The 18,739-nt window shown below is 34.2% G+C and overlaps 1 protein-coding gene across 1 annotated transcript; it reads left to right on the top strand.

Annotated features, from left to right (window-relative positions):
• Positions 1–5,577: 5,577 nt before the first annotated feature.
• Positions 5,578–11,414, top strand: LOC141433329 (endocuticle structural glycoprotein ABD-4-like). Its single transcript, XM_074095317.1, has 4 exons — positions 5,578–5,656; positions 6,759–6,925; positions 9,122–9,242; positions 11,107–11,414. The coding sequence occupies exons 1-4, from the start codon at positions 5,648–5,650 to the stop codon at positions 11,266–11,268; spliced, it is 459 nt and encodes a 152-aa protein (XP_073951418.1). The 5' UTR covers positions 5,578–5,647; the 3' UTR covers positions 11,269–11,414.
• The last annotated feature ends 7,325 nt before the right edge of the window (positions 11,415–18,739 follow it).

The following is an 18,739-nucleotide window of genomic DNA, read 5'->3' as shown; positions in this document are numbered from 1 at the left end:
GTGCCAGCTGCTGTCCTTTTAGTGTAACTTAAAACCAACTAAAAAAAAAACAATAAATGGAACCGACTACAAAACCCTTGAAAATATTTTTCTAGGTAACTACTAGCTCGAAGTCGGTGCCTCAGCCCGAGCCAATAATCGTCTACCTCACCTACATACTATGGGTTTCAATCTCTCCTACTGGGTCGTGCTGAGTCACCGACTTCGAGCTAGTATAGGTACCTAGAACAATATTTTCAAGGATTTTGTAGTCGGTTCCATTTATTGTTATTTTTTACTTTTTTGGAGTCGGTTGTACTTTTTTGTTAAAAATGTTCTTTATTTCTCACTTTTTAGTGATTCATAGCCAAAGTACATCTCACAACGATACCATTAAGCCCGAACAGGGCTTAGTTACGTTGTTTTATAACAGAGTTCCGTTGCCTACCTTCCGGCTTCAGCATCAGAACAGTTCGAAAGAATCATTAATAAAGCTTCTTTTTAGTCGCTTATCTAAGTAATATATCGTGATCGTTTATAGACGAGCGAGCATTACTTAGCTTCGACGAGTTCCATTGGTCATTTGGGATCTTCTTCATCAGGTCCAGTTTACCAAATGATACTTTCTGAATGTAAATGCTTATTTCAATGCTAAAATTGCCAAAATCACCATAGGTGTGCCTATAAAATTTGAGGTTTGCCATCGATTTCCCTAGGATCCCATCGTCAGATCTTGACTTGGTGACAATGGGACCACTTCAAAAGTACTCTTTCAAACAAAAAAAAAAATTTGAAAATCGGTCTACAATTGACTGAGTGATCGGTGAACAAACAAAAAAAAAAAATACAAACATTGGAACATAGAACCTCCTCATTTTTTGAAGTCGGTTAAAAAGCAAAATGTTATTAACAAATTTGCCGATTCTTGAATTAGGGCCTGTTTCACCACCTGTGGACTAACTTTAAGTGTCAGATAAAAGTAATGCCGTCTTTGTTTATTCGGACAAAACAAACAGAGACGGCATCACTGATATCCGTCACTTAAAGTTAGTCGACAAATGGTGGATCAGGCCCTTAGTATAAATAAAATTATTTTAAAGCTACCAACTACATGTCACGACGTTACGAAAACAGCCACTGAACTTGCCAGAGTTAAATATTTCTCTTAAGCCTCTCACGTGACCTTTATACCGAGTCCGCATTACTATGGTTCAATCCATCAGGACATCATAATCGTAAAATTTCATGCATGTACTCAATTTGTAGCGGCCTGCACATTTAATGCAAAACAGGTTTTGACAGCAATTAAAGTCAATAGCAAAATAATGTTATTTTATATGAAGCCTTGGTGGAGTAATTTCAATAAATAAGCAAAAACGGTAAAGTCGAAAAGGTACCCTTGTATCGCGAGTTCCGTATTTGTAAAATCTAGATAATTATCTATGACTAAATAGATGCCAAGACATGGGCTTCAATACGAGTAAAAAAACATTTAATTGTAATTCGGAAAAACAGACAGTTTTTTTTTTCAATTAACTGTGAAAATTAGTTTATAGCATTGAAAAACAAAATCCTTCTTAACCATTTGAAGAGCATCATCTCTTTTAATTTTCAACTTGCATGCGCCAAAAAACGCAATATCTATCCTATAGTCCTAATATTTTAGACTATCGCGGTCATTACTAATTTTATATTTTATGAAATAAATTCGGAAAAAAAGCCCGAACTTAATTCATTAAATATCCTATAGTCATTGACGATACTTACACATTTTTCAATTATTTTTTCTCTGCGGATTTTTTTCAGCGCTGGCGCAGGGCTCCTAGCCGATGCTGAGATAGCCTATGCCGATTCCGCTATGGCCCAGTTCCATATTATTATCATAAAAAAATAAAAACGGGGAATCGCCTTTTATCAAAGTTATTGGCAATGCCAAGTAGTCGATATTAACACATTTAAATGCCATTTAGAGCAAAAATATTTCTGCCATAATAATAGAAAACTCTTGTTAGTGAACCAATTTTCATGGTTCCTTTTGATTTTTTAACCGACTTCAAAAAAAGGAGGAGGTTATTAACATCGTAATTCATATGGTGAAATGGAACGGGTGATGAAGCACCAGCACTCCTCAATAATGAACGTCTCTGCATCGGAAAAAGCAATATTTCGTAAAAGGTGACGAGCAGTGGACATTAAACTATTGTATCTTAGATCTTTTACACTAAAAACCGTAAAAAAAAAATATATTAAAATATAGAACCGACTACAAAAAAAAACATGAAAATATTTTTCTACCAGTCTGAAGTCGCAAGCACGAGCCAGCAGGAGTTATTGAAGCAATATGTTCTAATCTAAATTATTCCCGGAACTCATCATAGTCGATAGTTATGCTTCACACGGATCCCCAAAGAGCAGTGCTACTTAAAGCATGTCACTCGAGTACGCCCGTAATCTTGACAACTGGTTTGCTGCTGCGCGTGCGATCTTCCATTGTGTTAAGGTTAACTTTCCGCTAATTTCTTACATGACGTATTGTACGACTCGCGTTTACTTCAAAACGTTTCTTTTCATATTTTGTACTTTACGATGTGCTTGGATAATAAATGTTTCGCTTCTTCGAATCCGAAACTTGAATCTTCTTTGTTTCTGAGCAAAAGTTTCCTTTTTTGTAACAAATGCTGGTGTTTAGTCTAACCGGCGAACGAAAAGTTTTGGTAAAATAATCATTTTCAGTACAATTTTTTTTCTGATTGTAATTTTATCAACTGTACTGGCGTTGCCATCCAAACAAACCACATGTATAAGTACCAAAATTCATGTCAATCTGATCACTAGAGGTGGATGAAAATCGTTCGAAGGTTTGACCTAAACAATCTAGCACAGCTACTGAAAAACACAATATAAATATTCTTTATTATACAATACAAATCAATATAACAAATTAATAAAAATTTAAAAAAATAGGCTATAGGTAGACATTGGATCTACATTGCAAGCATGTAATAATTTGCTTGTTAAGCTTGAATTGATAGTTTTCTATATTAGCTTCCGTCGTATCTAAGTAATTAGTTTTATTTAACATGAAAACAGCAGTGTTTTTAAAATACATAGTTTTCCCAGAGTAGACAAAATACACGTAAATAAATACGAACTCTCCCTATATTTGGGGAACAAGCAACAGACAATAGTATTATCTAAATTGTCATTCTTGACCCAGTATCTAATTTAAAAAAAAATACCGGCCAAGAGCGTGTTGGACACGCCCAGGATAGGGTTCCGAACCCATTACAAAGAAATGAAAAAACCGGCCAAGTGCGAGTCGGACTTTGAATGCTGAATAGTGCTAAAAAGTTGCGATTTGTTCAAAGGTTTTTGAGAAAAATAAAAATAAAAATAGTCAAACCTTCTTCGAGCCCTCTACTGTCATTCAAAGATTTGAAAAAACTGTTATGTTAAATTCCGTAAAATATTGTGTTTTTACCTAAAATTATGTTGTCATCTTATACCTTATTCTAAGTAAAATTAAACAACTGCCAAAATTGTCCATATACAACTTGTCCATATACAAGTTTTTAGAGGTATTCGAGACTGATTAAACAGCTCATTTTTTTCTCCATACATAGACGCACCACCCAATTATTTGCTACCATTCTTGAATTTAATTGAATATTTCGCAAACAGATAATTAAATAGAAAAATCGTCTGAGCAACCCCCCAATGGTTTTAAAAGACCTCTGTAACGATACCCCACACTAACGAGTTAGTCGAAAAAAAAAATTACCTGCACTTTACGTCTATGGGACGTACCCTAAAATATTTTATTATTATTATTTTTTTAACAATTTATCGGCGTGACTGATATGTATATTCATGCCAAATTATAGCTTTCTAGTACTGACGGTATCTGAGCTTAGCCGCGGACGGACAGACAGAAAGACGGACAGACATGGTGAAACTATAAGGTTACCTACCGAACCCTAAAAATGAGAACCGAGAAACAGGAAACGTGGCAAATTTTTTGGGAACTATGCCACCGGCTGGTCTACCCTCTTTTGTAAAGTCTAAGTTAGTCTAAGCTTGTTCTCACAAAAGTATACGTCGAAAAATAGAAATTAATTTTAAAGAATATTTAACGGTTATTTTTCTTAGAGCACTAAAAAGTTTTAATGTGGCATACTCTTACATTTTCCAGTTCTTGAAATTATATTACGTAGAGCAAGCAATATAATATGTAGACCATTACGTACCTACCATTAAAACATTCCTAACAAAGCAAACAGGCAACAATATGAACGTAAATAATCTATAAAAAGACTTTGATCAACAGTTAACACCATGAGAAGGAGTTTTCTTGTCGTTTAATGGTGTATTACGATTATAATATAACGCCAAAACAATAGAGTACTAACTCTAGTTAAGCTTGTGAGAGAACTGGCGTGAGTCTTCGTTGGCTATTAAAACGACGATTCCATATTTTGTTAACTAAGGTACTTTTATATCTATAATAGTAATATAAAATTATAAAATGGTTGCATCAATACAAAGACGGCAAATTAAAGGTAATTCTTGCCGATATGGTTAAATATTTTTTCTCATTTGAATGAGAATTTATTTTATTATCTTATTTATTAATGGCGATTACGGGCTTCGAACGTTTATTTTATTTGATTAAGTGGGCATATTTTTGTTGACATTGGTAGAAGATTCTGTTACAGTTTCCAGGTTATCTAGCAAAAGTCAAGTCAAGACGTCCTGTGTCTAAAAAAAAATGGAGGCGGTTGAAACGCTTGAACAATGAGTCTAACCCGCGGCTTCGTTCGCTTGAACCACAATGCCCACTTTTCATTGCAAGCGGGCCGGACGCCGTACCGATTCCGTTTAACACGCAATGATAAACTGCATAGATGTGCTTCCTCTGAACGTTTAAGAAGACATAAGCTTGTTTTTCGGTGTCCTCAGTCCGTTACCTCCGTTTTCGCTTATCAACTTCACACGAGTACCTACTTATTAGCTAAACAGGGCTTAAGCAAACAAAATAAAAAAAAGCAAGACGCGACTTTTGTAAAAATACGCTTTATTTTAGACCTGAAAATTGGATTAATTTGCTATTTTGGTTGCTTTGAAACAAATATTCTGGGATTTTACTAAAGGGAAATAAAAAAAATACATTATGGTTTTTATTTGAGTGGAATTAATAAACTTATAAGTTGAGATTTTGGGGTTTTACATACGTACGTACCTACGTTATGATAAAGAGGAACGAACACACACACACACACACACACACACACACACACACACACACACACACACACCAATTTTCGCATTTATAGTAATAACAGAATTTTAGTCTTTAGGTAACACAGTTAAAAAGTATAGATAACCTACTTGCGGAGCAGGTGTAGGTGCGTTATTATAAATGTTATATTACCTACCAAATAAAGTAAGTAGGTACCTAACATTTTTTAAACTCTTTTCCCATCGGTAAAAGGACACGTGTGGTACTTTGCTGAACCATAAAATATGCTAAATTGTACATCTTATCCGCCACGATGCGCAATTGCAGCAAAATTTTGCGTATAAATACTTGGGGTGCATTCGGAGTGCATCATTCCAACTTTTGTCATCCAACTTGCAACATTGCAACCGAAAAATTAACAGCGACATAATGCGTTTTGTAAGTATCGTGAGATTCTTTTATATTGCATGATGTGGTAAAAGATTACAATTTAAGTGATATTTTAGATGTGAAGGGTGTTTCAAATTATGTAATAGAATGTATGATGTTTTTATTATTATTTATGTTTTTTTATTCTTTAGCAGTCATATGTCAATGAAAAATTTAATGTGACTAATTGGATTCCAAAAAAATTTAATAAACGTATGTCTATAAAAAAAACTTTTATGTTTTGTACATATTACCTAAAATGTGTTAGGTCAGCAGCATTTAAAAAAGCGTCTATAAACGCAAGTTGCATATAAAATAGTTTGTTACAAATGTAATGAGAGCTATTGTGTTCCAAAAATCTTAGAAATATCACAACACACACGTGTAAGTAATAGTAATATTAGCGTTAAAATTTATTTATCGAGTCACGGGTACTTCTGGTAACTTATGGGCAATCTGTATAATTCCGAATTCGTGAGTTTCGCATCGGCCTCTTGCGTGCTTGCAAAAGCGATGGAATGAGACTTTTTATTAATGGAATTCCATTATGTCTCATAGTTGTTTTATCGCCCTTTAATGCAGACAACATGAAATATTTCTTTCGAAGTATCAGGTTTTTAATATTAAATTATTGTATTCTCTGGCATAATTAGTTAAAATAAAATTTATTATAATACTAGATTTTGCCCGCGGCTTCGCCCGCGTGGTATTCGGTTATGGTGCGCTGTTCCCTCGGGAACTGTGCATTTTTTCGCGATAAAAAGTAGCCTATGTCACTCTCGGACCCATAAACTATCTCTATGCCAAAAATCACGTTGATCCGTGGCTCCGTTACACAAACACACACACTTTCGCATTTATAATATTAGTATGGATTTTTATTCATCATAAGTTTTTGTTAAAAATTCAGATTTTAATGTTTTTAAGAGTTGAAGACAACTTACCTATGTACATACATAATAGGTAGATATAAATAAATTTGCAAAGTTTAAATAAAATCTTAGGATCCATAATTAGTGTTTCTCTTTAATGCTGTTTTGCAAAACTTAAAATTTGTCAAAAATTTCGCCATTTACCTAGGTAAATTTTGGGCTATTTTTTTTTCCCACAGATTGTTCTTGTACTAGCCGTGGCAGCGGTGAGCGCTGACGTCAGCAGTTTCCAACCCTACCAATCACAACAGCCACAACAACAACAACAGCAACAATACACTACAGAGCCTATTCCTATCATACGACAGGAACAGGTCATCAACCCGGATGGATCTTATAAGTGGAGGTAAAACTAATAAATAATATTACTAATTATTTACTTAGATATTCAGGTGTCTTCAAACTTTCGGAATAGTTTAGGAGGTTATTAGGTTAGTCGATTGAACGCCCATGTAACGATGCCCCCGGCCCAGCTTTCATCGCAACATTTCACTAAAAGAACTAACTATAAGAATACATTCATTTATCATAATTAAAAACTATACCAGAAAAACATTTTCATTTAATAATAATAAATGTAAGGGGTGTACAGTAAAAAAATCCAACAACTTGCTGAAATAATCCGAAAGAATCTGAAGACACCTTGTATTACTTACTATGTAATATGAATAAGTAGGATTATCGTTACTACATTGACATTGGATACAACATGCAACCACGAAGTTTTTGTATTGCAATGCCTTTCGTCTATTGACTGTTCATTATAAAAGCATCTTTAGGTATTATGAAAATGTCATGGCTTATGTTTTTGGGCCAGTAAGGCGAAACGTAGGAGAAATACTATGTCGCAGAATCGGCCAAAAAAGATTTAACGGGAACATTTTTATACATCGTCAACTTTTATAGCCATCATCAACGTAACAACATATGTTTAATGAGATGTATAAGGCAAACGTACGAGTACTCATCACTGTCCCAATTCAATTAAATAAAAAAAATATAGCTCTATCGAAACTATCGATGATTCCGCCAATGTCGAGGTTGAAAAAAACACTATCGGTTGGCCGTTGTACGGTACACTGTCCCAATAGGTGGCATCTTGAATCTTATGTCATTAGCAATAGAGGTGACAGTAGGGTGTCGTCTATTGGGCATTAGCGTGTCGAGCACTCGGACGTTTACCTTACCTATCGCAATTACCTTTAATGAGTTACCGATAAAAGTAAAAAAATCTAATGTACCTACCTAATTAACCGTTAATCATACACCTTTTTTGATTTAGCTTTTTTTTAATTGATACCGATATTTTATATCTAGTAAATTTTTATAAATTGTTACTATGTCCACACATAACCTGCACGCACGCTACGGTGTAAAAAAATAGTTTCGTCTATCTCTCTCGCCATAACGTATAGTATGTGGTCTGTCTCTTATAATTACCGATCTAATCGTATTACTATGTTTTAAACCCAGGCCAAAAGAGTGGGTTGAGTGTGATGAAATATTAATATATTAAATTAAATAAGATAATAATGAAGACCAATGAAGAAAAATAAAACAATTAAAACGCAAAGTTAAATCGATCTCCAGTCCAGCCACACGTTACCTTATTGGGCTAGCTGTTCTGAAATCAAGTGATATAAATTAAAACTATACTCTATTTCAACGGCAGTCGAAAAAACGAACATTGAAGAAGTATATATTTTGTCCGACGCACTTATTTATAATTTGCTTTTAGTACAAACTTTATAAGTATGGGCTGAGTGGTCACTCAAAACAATAAAACTTATTGTATCATGTCTTACAATTACGTTGAGAGATACATGCGAAAGGTTGTCCATAGTAAGTTTTTTCGCCTGCCGTTGGAACAGAGTATATTAAAACGATGACCCCCATGTGTACTGTTAGCTACGAAAACAAACGCAGAAAAAACAAGAGAGCATCCAAGAGCACGTAAATCCGCTGTGAAATGTAATCAAACGGATAGCCTCTAAGCCTATTATACTTGTTTAGCTTGATTATGATGTTTATTATGACATCAAAAGTATTTCATAGTCACCTTGTCGCAGCAAATATTTAGATATTAATGCAAACATGACAATTAACCTTGAATAATTATAAACGAGCGTTATGAGTCGAATATTTATTAAAAATACTTACTAGGATATTTATTATAGTATCAAATTAATTGAATCTTGCTTGAACTACCGCTGATAGACCACAAATACCTTTATGGCTTGAATATAAAACATCCTATAGCAAGATAGACATTCAATTTGCTGGTCATTCTCCAAGTAGTTGTCATCTTTATTTACAATATTTAATTAGGGTGTCACCTATTGGGCATTAGTACCTTTCCTAACTGTGAATCAATCAAAACTGTTAAATTAATTGTAAAATGTCTGGAATCAAATATTTCTAACACTGTCCATTAATTATTAATTCTAACTTAAATTGTCGACTATTCAATTCCTACTTAGGCGATGTTTAATAAACACTAGCGAGTATTACTGCAATTAACTGATGAATATTTGTTTTTTAGTTACGAGACTGGTAATGGCATTGCAGCTGAAGAGCAAGGCTACGTCAAGAATCTTGGTGTTCCGGAGCAGGAGGCTCAGACCGCGCAAGGGCAATTCCAGTACACAGCTCCTGATGGCCAGGTACCTCCAACCCCCCACACAACTTTACTCATCGCTTGTCAACAGCGTGGCGCTGGAACTCGATTCCTACCAGGTTGCCTACACTTTAATCACTCGCGTAATTCTCCACATTTACACTTTCTTCACTTGCAATTTTTAAGATACTGTATTTGTTGCTCAGTATTGCCTATAGAATCTTTTAATGTCGCGCCACTGATATTCCATTTTCGGCTCTATTCTGGCAGTTATTTAATCATCATCATCATCATCCAAACCTATATACGTCCCACTGCTGGGCACAGGCCTCCTCTCAGAATGAGAGGTTCATTTATTTAATACGTAAATTTAATTCCACGGCAGCCTTAATGTCTTGTGATTTGCAAGCTTCAAATGGAAACTTGATCGCCCTGAAACTGTTGTACGCACCCTGAGTCAACTGCTAGTTTTTGATGATATTAACTGAGATTTTTTGGAAAACGACAGTCTGGTTTTAAATCCTTGTCTACTATCCATGTAACTAACCGTGCCGATCGTGTTAAACCTAATTTTATCAAATCATCTTTTACCGATTTACTCGAATTATCTTGATTGCTAGTATTATGTGCCACTAGTATATACAGAATTATATCTACAGAAACTCCTATTCATATTCTTGAGTCCTAAATTGCAATGGAAAGGCATAAGAAATGATTTAGGTAACTCTTTTTCTTAACAAAATGTGAGAGTTTTAAATAATAATAAAAAATCGGATGGTAAAAAAAATATATTTTAACCAAGTCGTCGGTCCACTTGCTGTTGTACTGGTAATGATACATAAACGCTATAATAATGAAACACGTTGTAGGTACTACTGACTCTGATCCGCTTACATATTAATATAATTACAATAGCACAATGGGTGGCCTATGCTATTCAATATCAAACTTTCGAGTCGGTGTATGGATTCAATTCAAATAGATGCCATCTTTCTGAGAATTACATAAGCAGGACTTCAATAGAAGTAGAAAGCTTTGAATCAAACTGGTTATTGGTTATTACAAAGCTACAGGTGAACATTTTAAGAATGAGAACAATAATACGTACCAGAAATAGTTAGTTGTTAGTACCTACTTTGAGTATGTTCGAATGGACACACGTTAAAACAATCAACTATCAGTTAAGTTGGTAACAACAAAGAGTAAAATATTATCAACATTAGCTCGGTCTCTATACCTACGCCCCCATTTAAGGCACAGGCTTCCTTTCAGAATGAGAGGCCTTGTGCCGAACTTTCCACTCGGGCTCAGTGCGTATTTAGGAACTTCACACACGCCATTAAATTTCTACACAGGTGTAACTATTCAGGTTTCCTCACGATGTATTCCTTAACCATAAAGTTCACAGCAAATTTCAAATGTATTTCCATCATAAATTTCAAGAAACGCAGATCTCCACAGTCCAGAGGTCCCAGATTCGAAACCACGACCCTCTGCTTGAGAGGGCATAAATCAAACCACTGGGCTTCTGCGATTCACTTACTTTAGAGTAATATTTAATTTATATTCCATTAGAAACATTTATAATCAAGCTATCAACAAAACAGCCAGTTCTGTTTGAGTAACCGTCTGAGATAGGACATTGATGTAAAGGTTCACAGAAGTGGTCAGAACTGACCGGACGTCGTCAGGCAATAGCGTATATGATGAGGTATATCTGATGACATAAGGTGTCTCGGGCTGTCTGGTCGATGACTTCGGCAAATTGTTCACAAAATTGTATTATTAAAAAGTTTCTGGGCTTATTATCAATGTTGCTCGTTCATTTCCGACATGAGTTGTTGGTATTGCTTGATAAAAAAAAGTAGCAATCATAAATACCTCTAAGATCTATGTGCTTTTCTGTGCAGGTAATTCAGCTGCAGTATATCGCCGATGAGAATGGGTTCCAGCCACAGGGAGCTCATCTCCCCACCCCTCCTCCAATTCCAGCTGAGATCCAAAAAGCACTGGACTACCTTGCTACCCTGCCACCTCAGACTCCCGAAGCCAGGGACTACAGAACTAAATAGACTAAAAGTTTTTGCGATTAACTGAAACAGAGGCTCCAATACTTATTATGAATTAGAATTAGAAATGTATGAAAAACTTAAAATTGTTACGATAGTTGTTTATTTTGTTTATATAATAAAAATAACTAAAAATGAAAGTAGCTTTACGTTGTTGTTTTTATATTTATATTTAATTGAATAATGTGACTTAAATTAATACAATTGTTTATGTAAAACACAAACCTTTTCATCAACAACATCCTAATCTAACGTGAAAAAAATAGTAAAAAACGAGTTATATTTGTTTTTGGTACTATTTTATATTCGTTCCGATTTAATAAGAAATAATATGAATGCCATCATTTATTTCTGATTGTCTTTATCAATATAATTGCCTACAACCACGAAAAGTAGTGGTAATTGCACCGATGCAATTAGATCTTTGTTGCGCGTTGTCAAACTGATTTACAAAAACTACAAATAAAGCTGGTCAATATTTGCTCTCGACCCAGAACATTAACTTCCAATCGGTCAGTAACTGTAATTAATAGCTCTGTCTTTAAAAGATGTGAGTTTGAGACAGGGATGGGTATATTTACGCGTGTTTCAGTTGTTCTCGAAGAGCTCGGAACGGGGGAGTCTCGGCTTGCTCAAGAACCAGTCCTATCACTTTCCCTGTTCCTCGTGTCAAGGTCGCTTCGCACATCACTATAAACTTCACTTAAAACGACCTCTCGACCCGTACAGTTGGCACCAGCAGCTTAAAACACGTACTTAATTTATATTACAAGCCGCCAGTAGCGGATAATCTCTCGCATAGATTTTTATATTATTATGATGTATGAATAATTATTTTCAATCACTTTTGCAACGTTTTTATGCATCAAAGGCACAAATTTAGCCGCCATCGCGATTGATCGTGAGCATAAATGTGGTCTAAGGAAGAGGATTCTTGAGGCGTTCCCTCATGAGGAGAAAGAAGGCTCTAGCTGCAGGCTGCAGCATCAGGTCGTATCTAGAATATTAGCACAATGACGTCAAAATTGAACGTAATGCAAGATTTCATGTCCGTGCTATCAACCATTGACGACCCTGGCTGCAGCAGTACAAATACAATACAAATAAATTATTAATGGGGCCGTGAACGGATGCTCGATTTAAACAAAAAAAAAAATTAAAGTAAAATATTTCGCAAACTAAAATCACGTTTCGAACCTTACCCTGAAAATATTTTCTTCCGACATTATATTTTACCACTTTCTCGGCAAATTGCTACATATATCATACAACATTATCATTTTTCTAGGACGGACGGACAGACAGACATGGCGCAACTATAAAGTGATATGTAAAAGAACCCTTTGCGGCCTATTTATACATTAAACGTTTTTTTTACAAAATGGAAATGGTCTGAAATAGTTTTCTAATTTCGAGTCTCGAAAAAGTCGTTGCAAATGTCCTTTTATTTCGAGTGCATACTCGTACAACTAAACGAGATCGGGGGTCTTGATCCGAGCCGCCCGCCTCCCTGCGAGATCCGTCATTACTCTACTAGGTACTATGAATGGATTGTAAAACTGTGCCCATAATAACATTAATGAATTATGAATGTGTACAATTATTAAATTAAATTATTAATTATTGTTCATAAAAATCGAGAATAAACAAGTAAGCTTTATTTTATACTGTAAAATCAGTTGGGTCATATTCAAATAACTCAATTTGTTAAATAAATTGGAATGTCAGGTTCTGTTTCGGTTTTTAAACTTTTATAACGTGAGACGTCTCGCGAATTACCTAATGATTGTGTTCAGAGAAAACGACTTTTACTGAATGAAGATTCTATCTTTATACGGGTACAATTACTGATTGGATTTTGTGATTACGGTCATTAATTATATTGTACGAGTAGGTACTTATTGAAATATCGAAAATACAAACTGAAATATAGATGCACAGAAAAACCAGAAAAATAAGACCAGCGCTGGGAATCGAACCCAGGTCCTCGGCATTCCATGCCGTGTGCTATACCGCTACACCACCGCTGGACAACGATACAGACACGAATTTCTCCTATGCACCTCATATCTCAGCTTGTGTTGTTTCTTATTTAGCCACATAAGCAGCGACACTAGCGACATCTATGCCCTAATCGAGAAACTATTCGGCACTCCAAAAAAAAATTGGAATTGAAATAAAAAATACAAAAAGATTAAAAAAAAACAATCTTAACTTATTGAAATGTTTTGGTAGCTTTAAATATTATTTTATTTTTACACTCAGTCTTCAGTCTATACATACGTTCCATCCGCGACTTCGCGTCCTCGTTGAAAGTAGCGTACAATGATTACATTTCAAATTTCATTAAATTAGCCAAGTGGATTAGCTGGGCAAACAAACAAACAAATAGACTGAGGCATTATAATATTATCTGTTAGGTACGCGGGGCTTTGCTTGCTTAGAAGATTGCACCTCTATGACCTGGGGTTCAAATTTCTTGGAAAGAATAGATGTGTCAAATGAGTCATGTAGAAGCAAAATCAGCAACATCCAATTTTTTACTTGAGGAGGAAACCTGAAAATGCTGCATGAAGTGTAAATTAAAAAAAAAACTTCTGTACGCTTTTCAGTTGAAGTGGATGTTGCTGATTTTGCTTCTTTATGACTCAAATATCAAGCTATACCAGCTAGTCAGTTCGTATTAAAATATCTCTTTTATTCTCTTTCTCGTGAGAATTTCAAAAACCTTATTAGTGCACCTCATTGACTATCAATAAAGTTTTATGTGCCAAATATTACGTTTTCTATATTAGCTATAGTTAGTTAGTATTAACGCTTAATTGGTATTGTATCATTGTATCACATTTATGATACGTAATTTTAGACCATCTTATACATTTTTTTAAAGTTATTTTTGTTAGCTCTACAAGAGTGCAACGAGGCCTGCATTCAGTAGACTTGTTTTCAAATTTCCAAGGGGTTAAAAAATCCTTCTATTCCCTATCCCAAGGGTGCTAAAAATAGTAGATTGTACAACAAGGGCATAAAACGAGCCATTTTACCCGAGACGTTTCTATAGCCACACACTGCTTTTCACTTCGATTGCGAGGAGATGAAATAACAACAGAGGAAACATTGATGACTTACTGGGAACCTTTTATTTTTCATGCATTGCTAATATAATTATAAATATTTAGTTTTTTTATTTCTTGTGATTTATATGATTGATTTTTAGTTTTGTACAAATTAAAAATTTAGAATAAAATACATTGAAACTTTTTTGTTTGTGACTGTTTAGGCCCGATTGCCTTGATCGTAAACGAAGATTTTACTATATGAACTAGAATATAAAAATCTTTTAATGTCGCCTAGATTCAGCATAAACACGAACTTGCGAGCATGAGAAGTGAAAAAAACCTTTTTGATGCACCTTTATGACCCACAAAAATATGTCAGCCAAATTGCACGACTCTGCACTTTATAATTAGGTAGGTATACTTTGTTGATTATTTTGTAAATGTAAGTTAAGTAAGTATTTCTCTACTATACTGTTAACTAAAAATACTACCTTAGATATTAAGTTTCTTATATGAGTGTCAATTTTTTTATGAGAAATAAATATTGTATAAACCGAAGTATAATTATAACAGCATTTTTTTTTCAACATATTCCTAGATATATTTATTGGTACATTGATGCTGTACAAAACGTATCATGAATAAAACAACAATAAGGCAGCTTAAGTTAATTTACTGATTATGAAAATACATACTTAATTAAATAAATAATTTAAAAAATCATGATATCATCATATTACTAACATGATAATAATAGTGGTCAGGATTATACAATATTTACATTTCAATATTAATACCAACACCCAACACTGTTAAATCTCAAATATAGTATCGTAAATACTCGCTCGATGCAAGAATTGCATAAAATTTAATTAATTTCGGTTCATTATTTACCTTGAGCAGTATTGCCAGGTTGTGTTTTACAGTCGGCAGTTATAAAATGTCAAATTACTTCATAGAATTATCATAACCACACAACAGTCACTCACGTGCCACTCCCAACAAATAGAATTAATTCAGCACCCAAAATGAATTTGAAGATGTCAAAAAGTCAAAGGGTTCAGTTTTAGTATGAGTTGCAATTATCAGTTACGAGTTGTACGAGTAACAAATTTATATAACAGGATAGTTGCACGTAAGTACTATGTTGTTTAGTTTATGCATGTTGTTGACTAAGTGATAAATTGGTAATTTTTCATAGAGCCCGGGCATTATGAAAAATTACCAATATGAGATAACAATTTGATAAAACTATTCAATTAATTACATTGCCCGGGTATTGTATTCATTACTATTTATTTTTATTTTTACGTGAAATTTAATTTAATTTAAACATCTATCAAAACCTGTAGTAAGTTATCTTAATGGTAGACTTATATTCTGGCACGCTCGCTTCACTCGCTCGGCTCGTGCTTGTTTTGGGTCTTGGTCACAGTTGAACCTAACACGCTCCTCCTTGCTGCGCTCGTCGTCGCACCTAACTTTCAGATTGAATGAATCAGACTCCAGCTAGTCAAGATTCAGTTGTAATCAAGTTGCCCAACGATCATGTAGCAATATTCATAATGCCCGGATAATGTGATAAATAATGAAGTTTAGATAATAATTATCATTTTGCCCGGGCATTATACGAGTACATAACGCCCTTATTTATCACTTGGTCCATAACATGCATACAATTATTTATGTACTTAATATTAGGCCAGTGGAACTTTCTTTTTCTTCTTTTAAGGCGATTTTACTATCGCATCTCACCGATACTGTTTTGTTTTGTGAAAACGAACAGAGAGAAATGTCACGTATCTTAATTAAAACTTCAAGATAAGGTAAAGGAGTTATCGTTATAAAATAATTTATTTTTAATTTAGTTGCTATACCTACCCGACTAATGATCGAAGATATATTTTAAAGCTACCGTAGTAGTCTTATGGAATATATTACAGGTCATTTCAGATGTCAGTTGATTGTAAATTTTACTGACAGTCTTTTTATTCTAAGAAAAGTAGGGAAATAAATAACAATGCACGAAAATCACCTTGCTAGCGGCTGTTCTATTCAGTTTATTCTTGTTCCCTTGACACGAGGTCAATTTTGTAATTATTCCATCAAAACAAAACATGGCAACAGACAATTCATTATAATAACATATCGCTCATCCAATAGAATAATGACTTATTTACAAAAGCACAAATTTTAGACTTTGAATTTACGGTTTGATATATTTAAGTTACTTTTTAGTATACTCGTTAAAAAGCAATTGTGTCAATATTCTGTTGGATGAGCGATATTTATAATTATTACCTATAGTTTCTATTGTATTATTATGCCACACATATCTACATACATAAAACCAAAAGTGAATTTTCGGCGTGAATAGAAAACATATTATATTATTTAAAACTTAATTAGGTACATATTTTCGGGTCATAATTTATAATTATGGGCAGATACATGCGACGGATAAGAAACTGAACCAGATCTATCAAGATCATCTCAAGACGATTGTTTCATATTAAAGGGTGAGTGATCAATGTCGTTTGTTTACTATAAAATCATATTTTCTACCGATGTTTATGAAGCTAACCTCTGTAAAACGGAATTATCTAATACAAGCTGCTAATAAGATTTGAGTTAAACTTAAATATTATTTATTAAGGAGTTAAAAGGTTGTCAACTGACATGCATTATGGTGATGTGTGATATGTAGACGGAACCCACACAGTCTCCACATGCCTCTCACTTTACGCATTTTTACATAAGTCATATGGATGAAATCCTTTTGTTATCTGAATAACTATTCGACACGGTTGCACAATGTCTGTGCCTGATAGGCTAACTTTTAATATTATGTGAGATGATACTTGAATTACGATTTCTTGCATGTTAGGATTATTTGTACACTCGTAGTGACATTAGACTAAAAAGCGTAGACAGTCAAAACTATTATTAGTTTTATGTCTGCTTATTAGTTATAACTTGCATAGGAATCCTGCAAGAATGCATGTTCTGGTAAAATAAAAATATTCATTTCTACTCCACCACCACCATTTATAGGATAGGTACCTATAGTAACTTTTAACCTAAAAACTAAATATGCACATACATTAGAGGAACGTTACTAAATGACTGATTGACAAACAATGTACAGCATAAACCACTGGAGTTAGGACTTGGAATTTGGAAGACACTGTTCCTTGATTTACACTCTCATTATGACGACATGCGTCGAGCAAGAGGACGTATATTGGTAAGAGATGATAATGATGATGATGAAGATGGATAATAAATAAAGGAGAAGAAAGTTCGTTATTTGTTACGTATGTTTTAAGTTTTAAAGTAATATTTTAGAGTTGTCACAGGGGTAAATAAAACATAAATTTAAAAGTCATAAATGATATATTAGAAACGCTTATTTTAGACCTACTTTAGTAGTACGGTAGTACTATTAGTTATTCTGTGCTTTGGGGCATTGGGTAAGCAAACCGACCTCTAGACAGTGGTGCGTCATCCCATCTTGAGATGCCGAGACATGAGACGGCGTAACTGCTTTCACATTTTGAATCTTAATACACGCACAAAGCTTACTAAATTATCTGACAACTTACTTGTCTACACAAGAGAGTGCTGACAGACCATATTTGAAACAAGCAGCCGTAATACATTATCAAAATTATGTTAACCATGAAATTACAATGCGAACTTAACCTACTTGAACGCCGTTAAATAAGATGAGATACTGGTAATAAATTTAATGGTTACGTTATGAGGTAATAAGTTCTGTGAACTTCAAGATTTTGGACTGAAAATTCCATAATCGTTAAGTAATTTTTATTAATGGAACTCGTCTTCGATTTTGGAGGTAGGGGAGTTTGAGACGGAATAGTGAAGGATGTTGTGTGAATTGCGTCGTGTCGTTAATGTTGTCTTACGCTAAGCGTGGAACTTCGAGGAGCACGTGGAGCGCTCATGCGTAGTTTAATTGTGAGCTGGCTGGATCACTGAACACGGCAACACTTCTCGGCGTGTGAATGCAACTGCAAACCAGGGCTTCAAATACCGTTAAAAAGTTGGTATCGTTACTTCTGTTAAACAGATTTAACGTTAAATCGTAATTAACGATGTACCGTTACTTTTACTATTTATTACCGGTATACAAATGGTAACGTTATAAGCTGTTAACGTTAATTCAAAAGTATCGTTAAATGATTACTTCTCACTTTAACATTATAGCGGCGTCCCTGGTCATCATTCTGCTATATCAGAACATTTGATTATGCTATTAAATCTACTGAACAACGATATGTATGTGCTTCTATGTAATTCCTATCAAAAAATAATTAAGAATTGCTATTTTTACATGGTAAATTAAACTACTTTACGGATTATATCATGCATTCACGATTATAATTGTGATC

Source organism: Choristoneura fumiferana, chromosome 12, assembly GCF_025370935.1.
Source record: "Choristoneura fumiferana chromosome 12, NRCan_CFum_1, whole genome shotgun sequence".
Classification (NCBI taxonomy): domain Eukaryota; kingdom Metazoa; phylum Arthropoda; class Insecta; order Lepidoptera; family Tortricidae; genus Choristoneura; species Choristoneura fumiferana.
The sequence above is the reverse complement of the archived record's forward strand: the minus strand, read 5'-3'. Positions and strand labels throughout refer to the sequence as shown.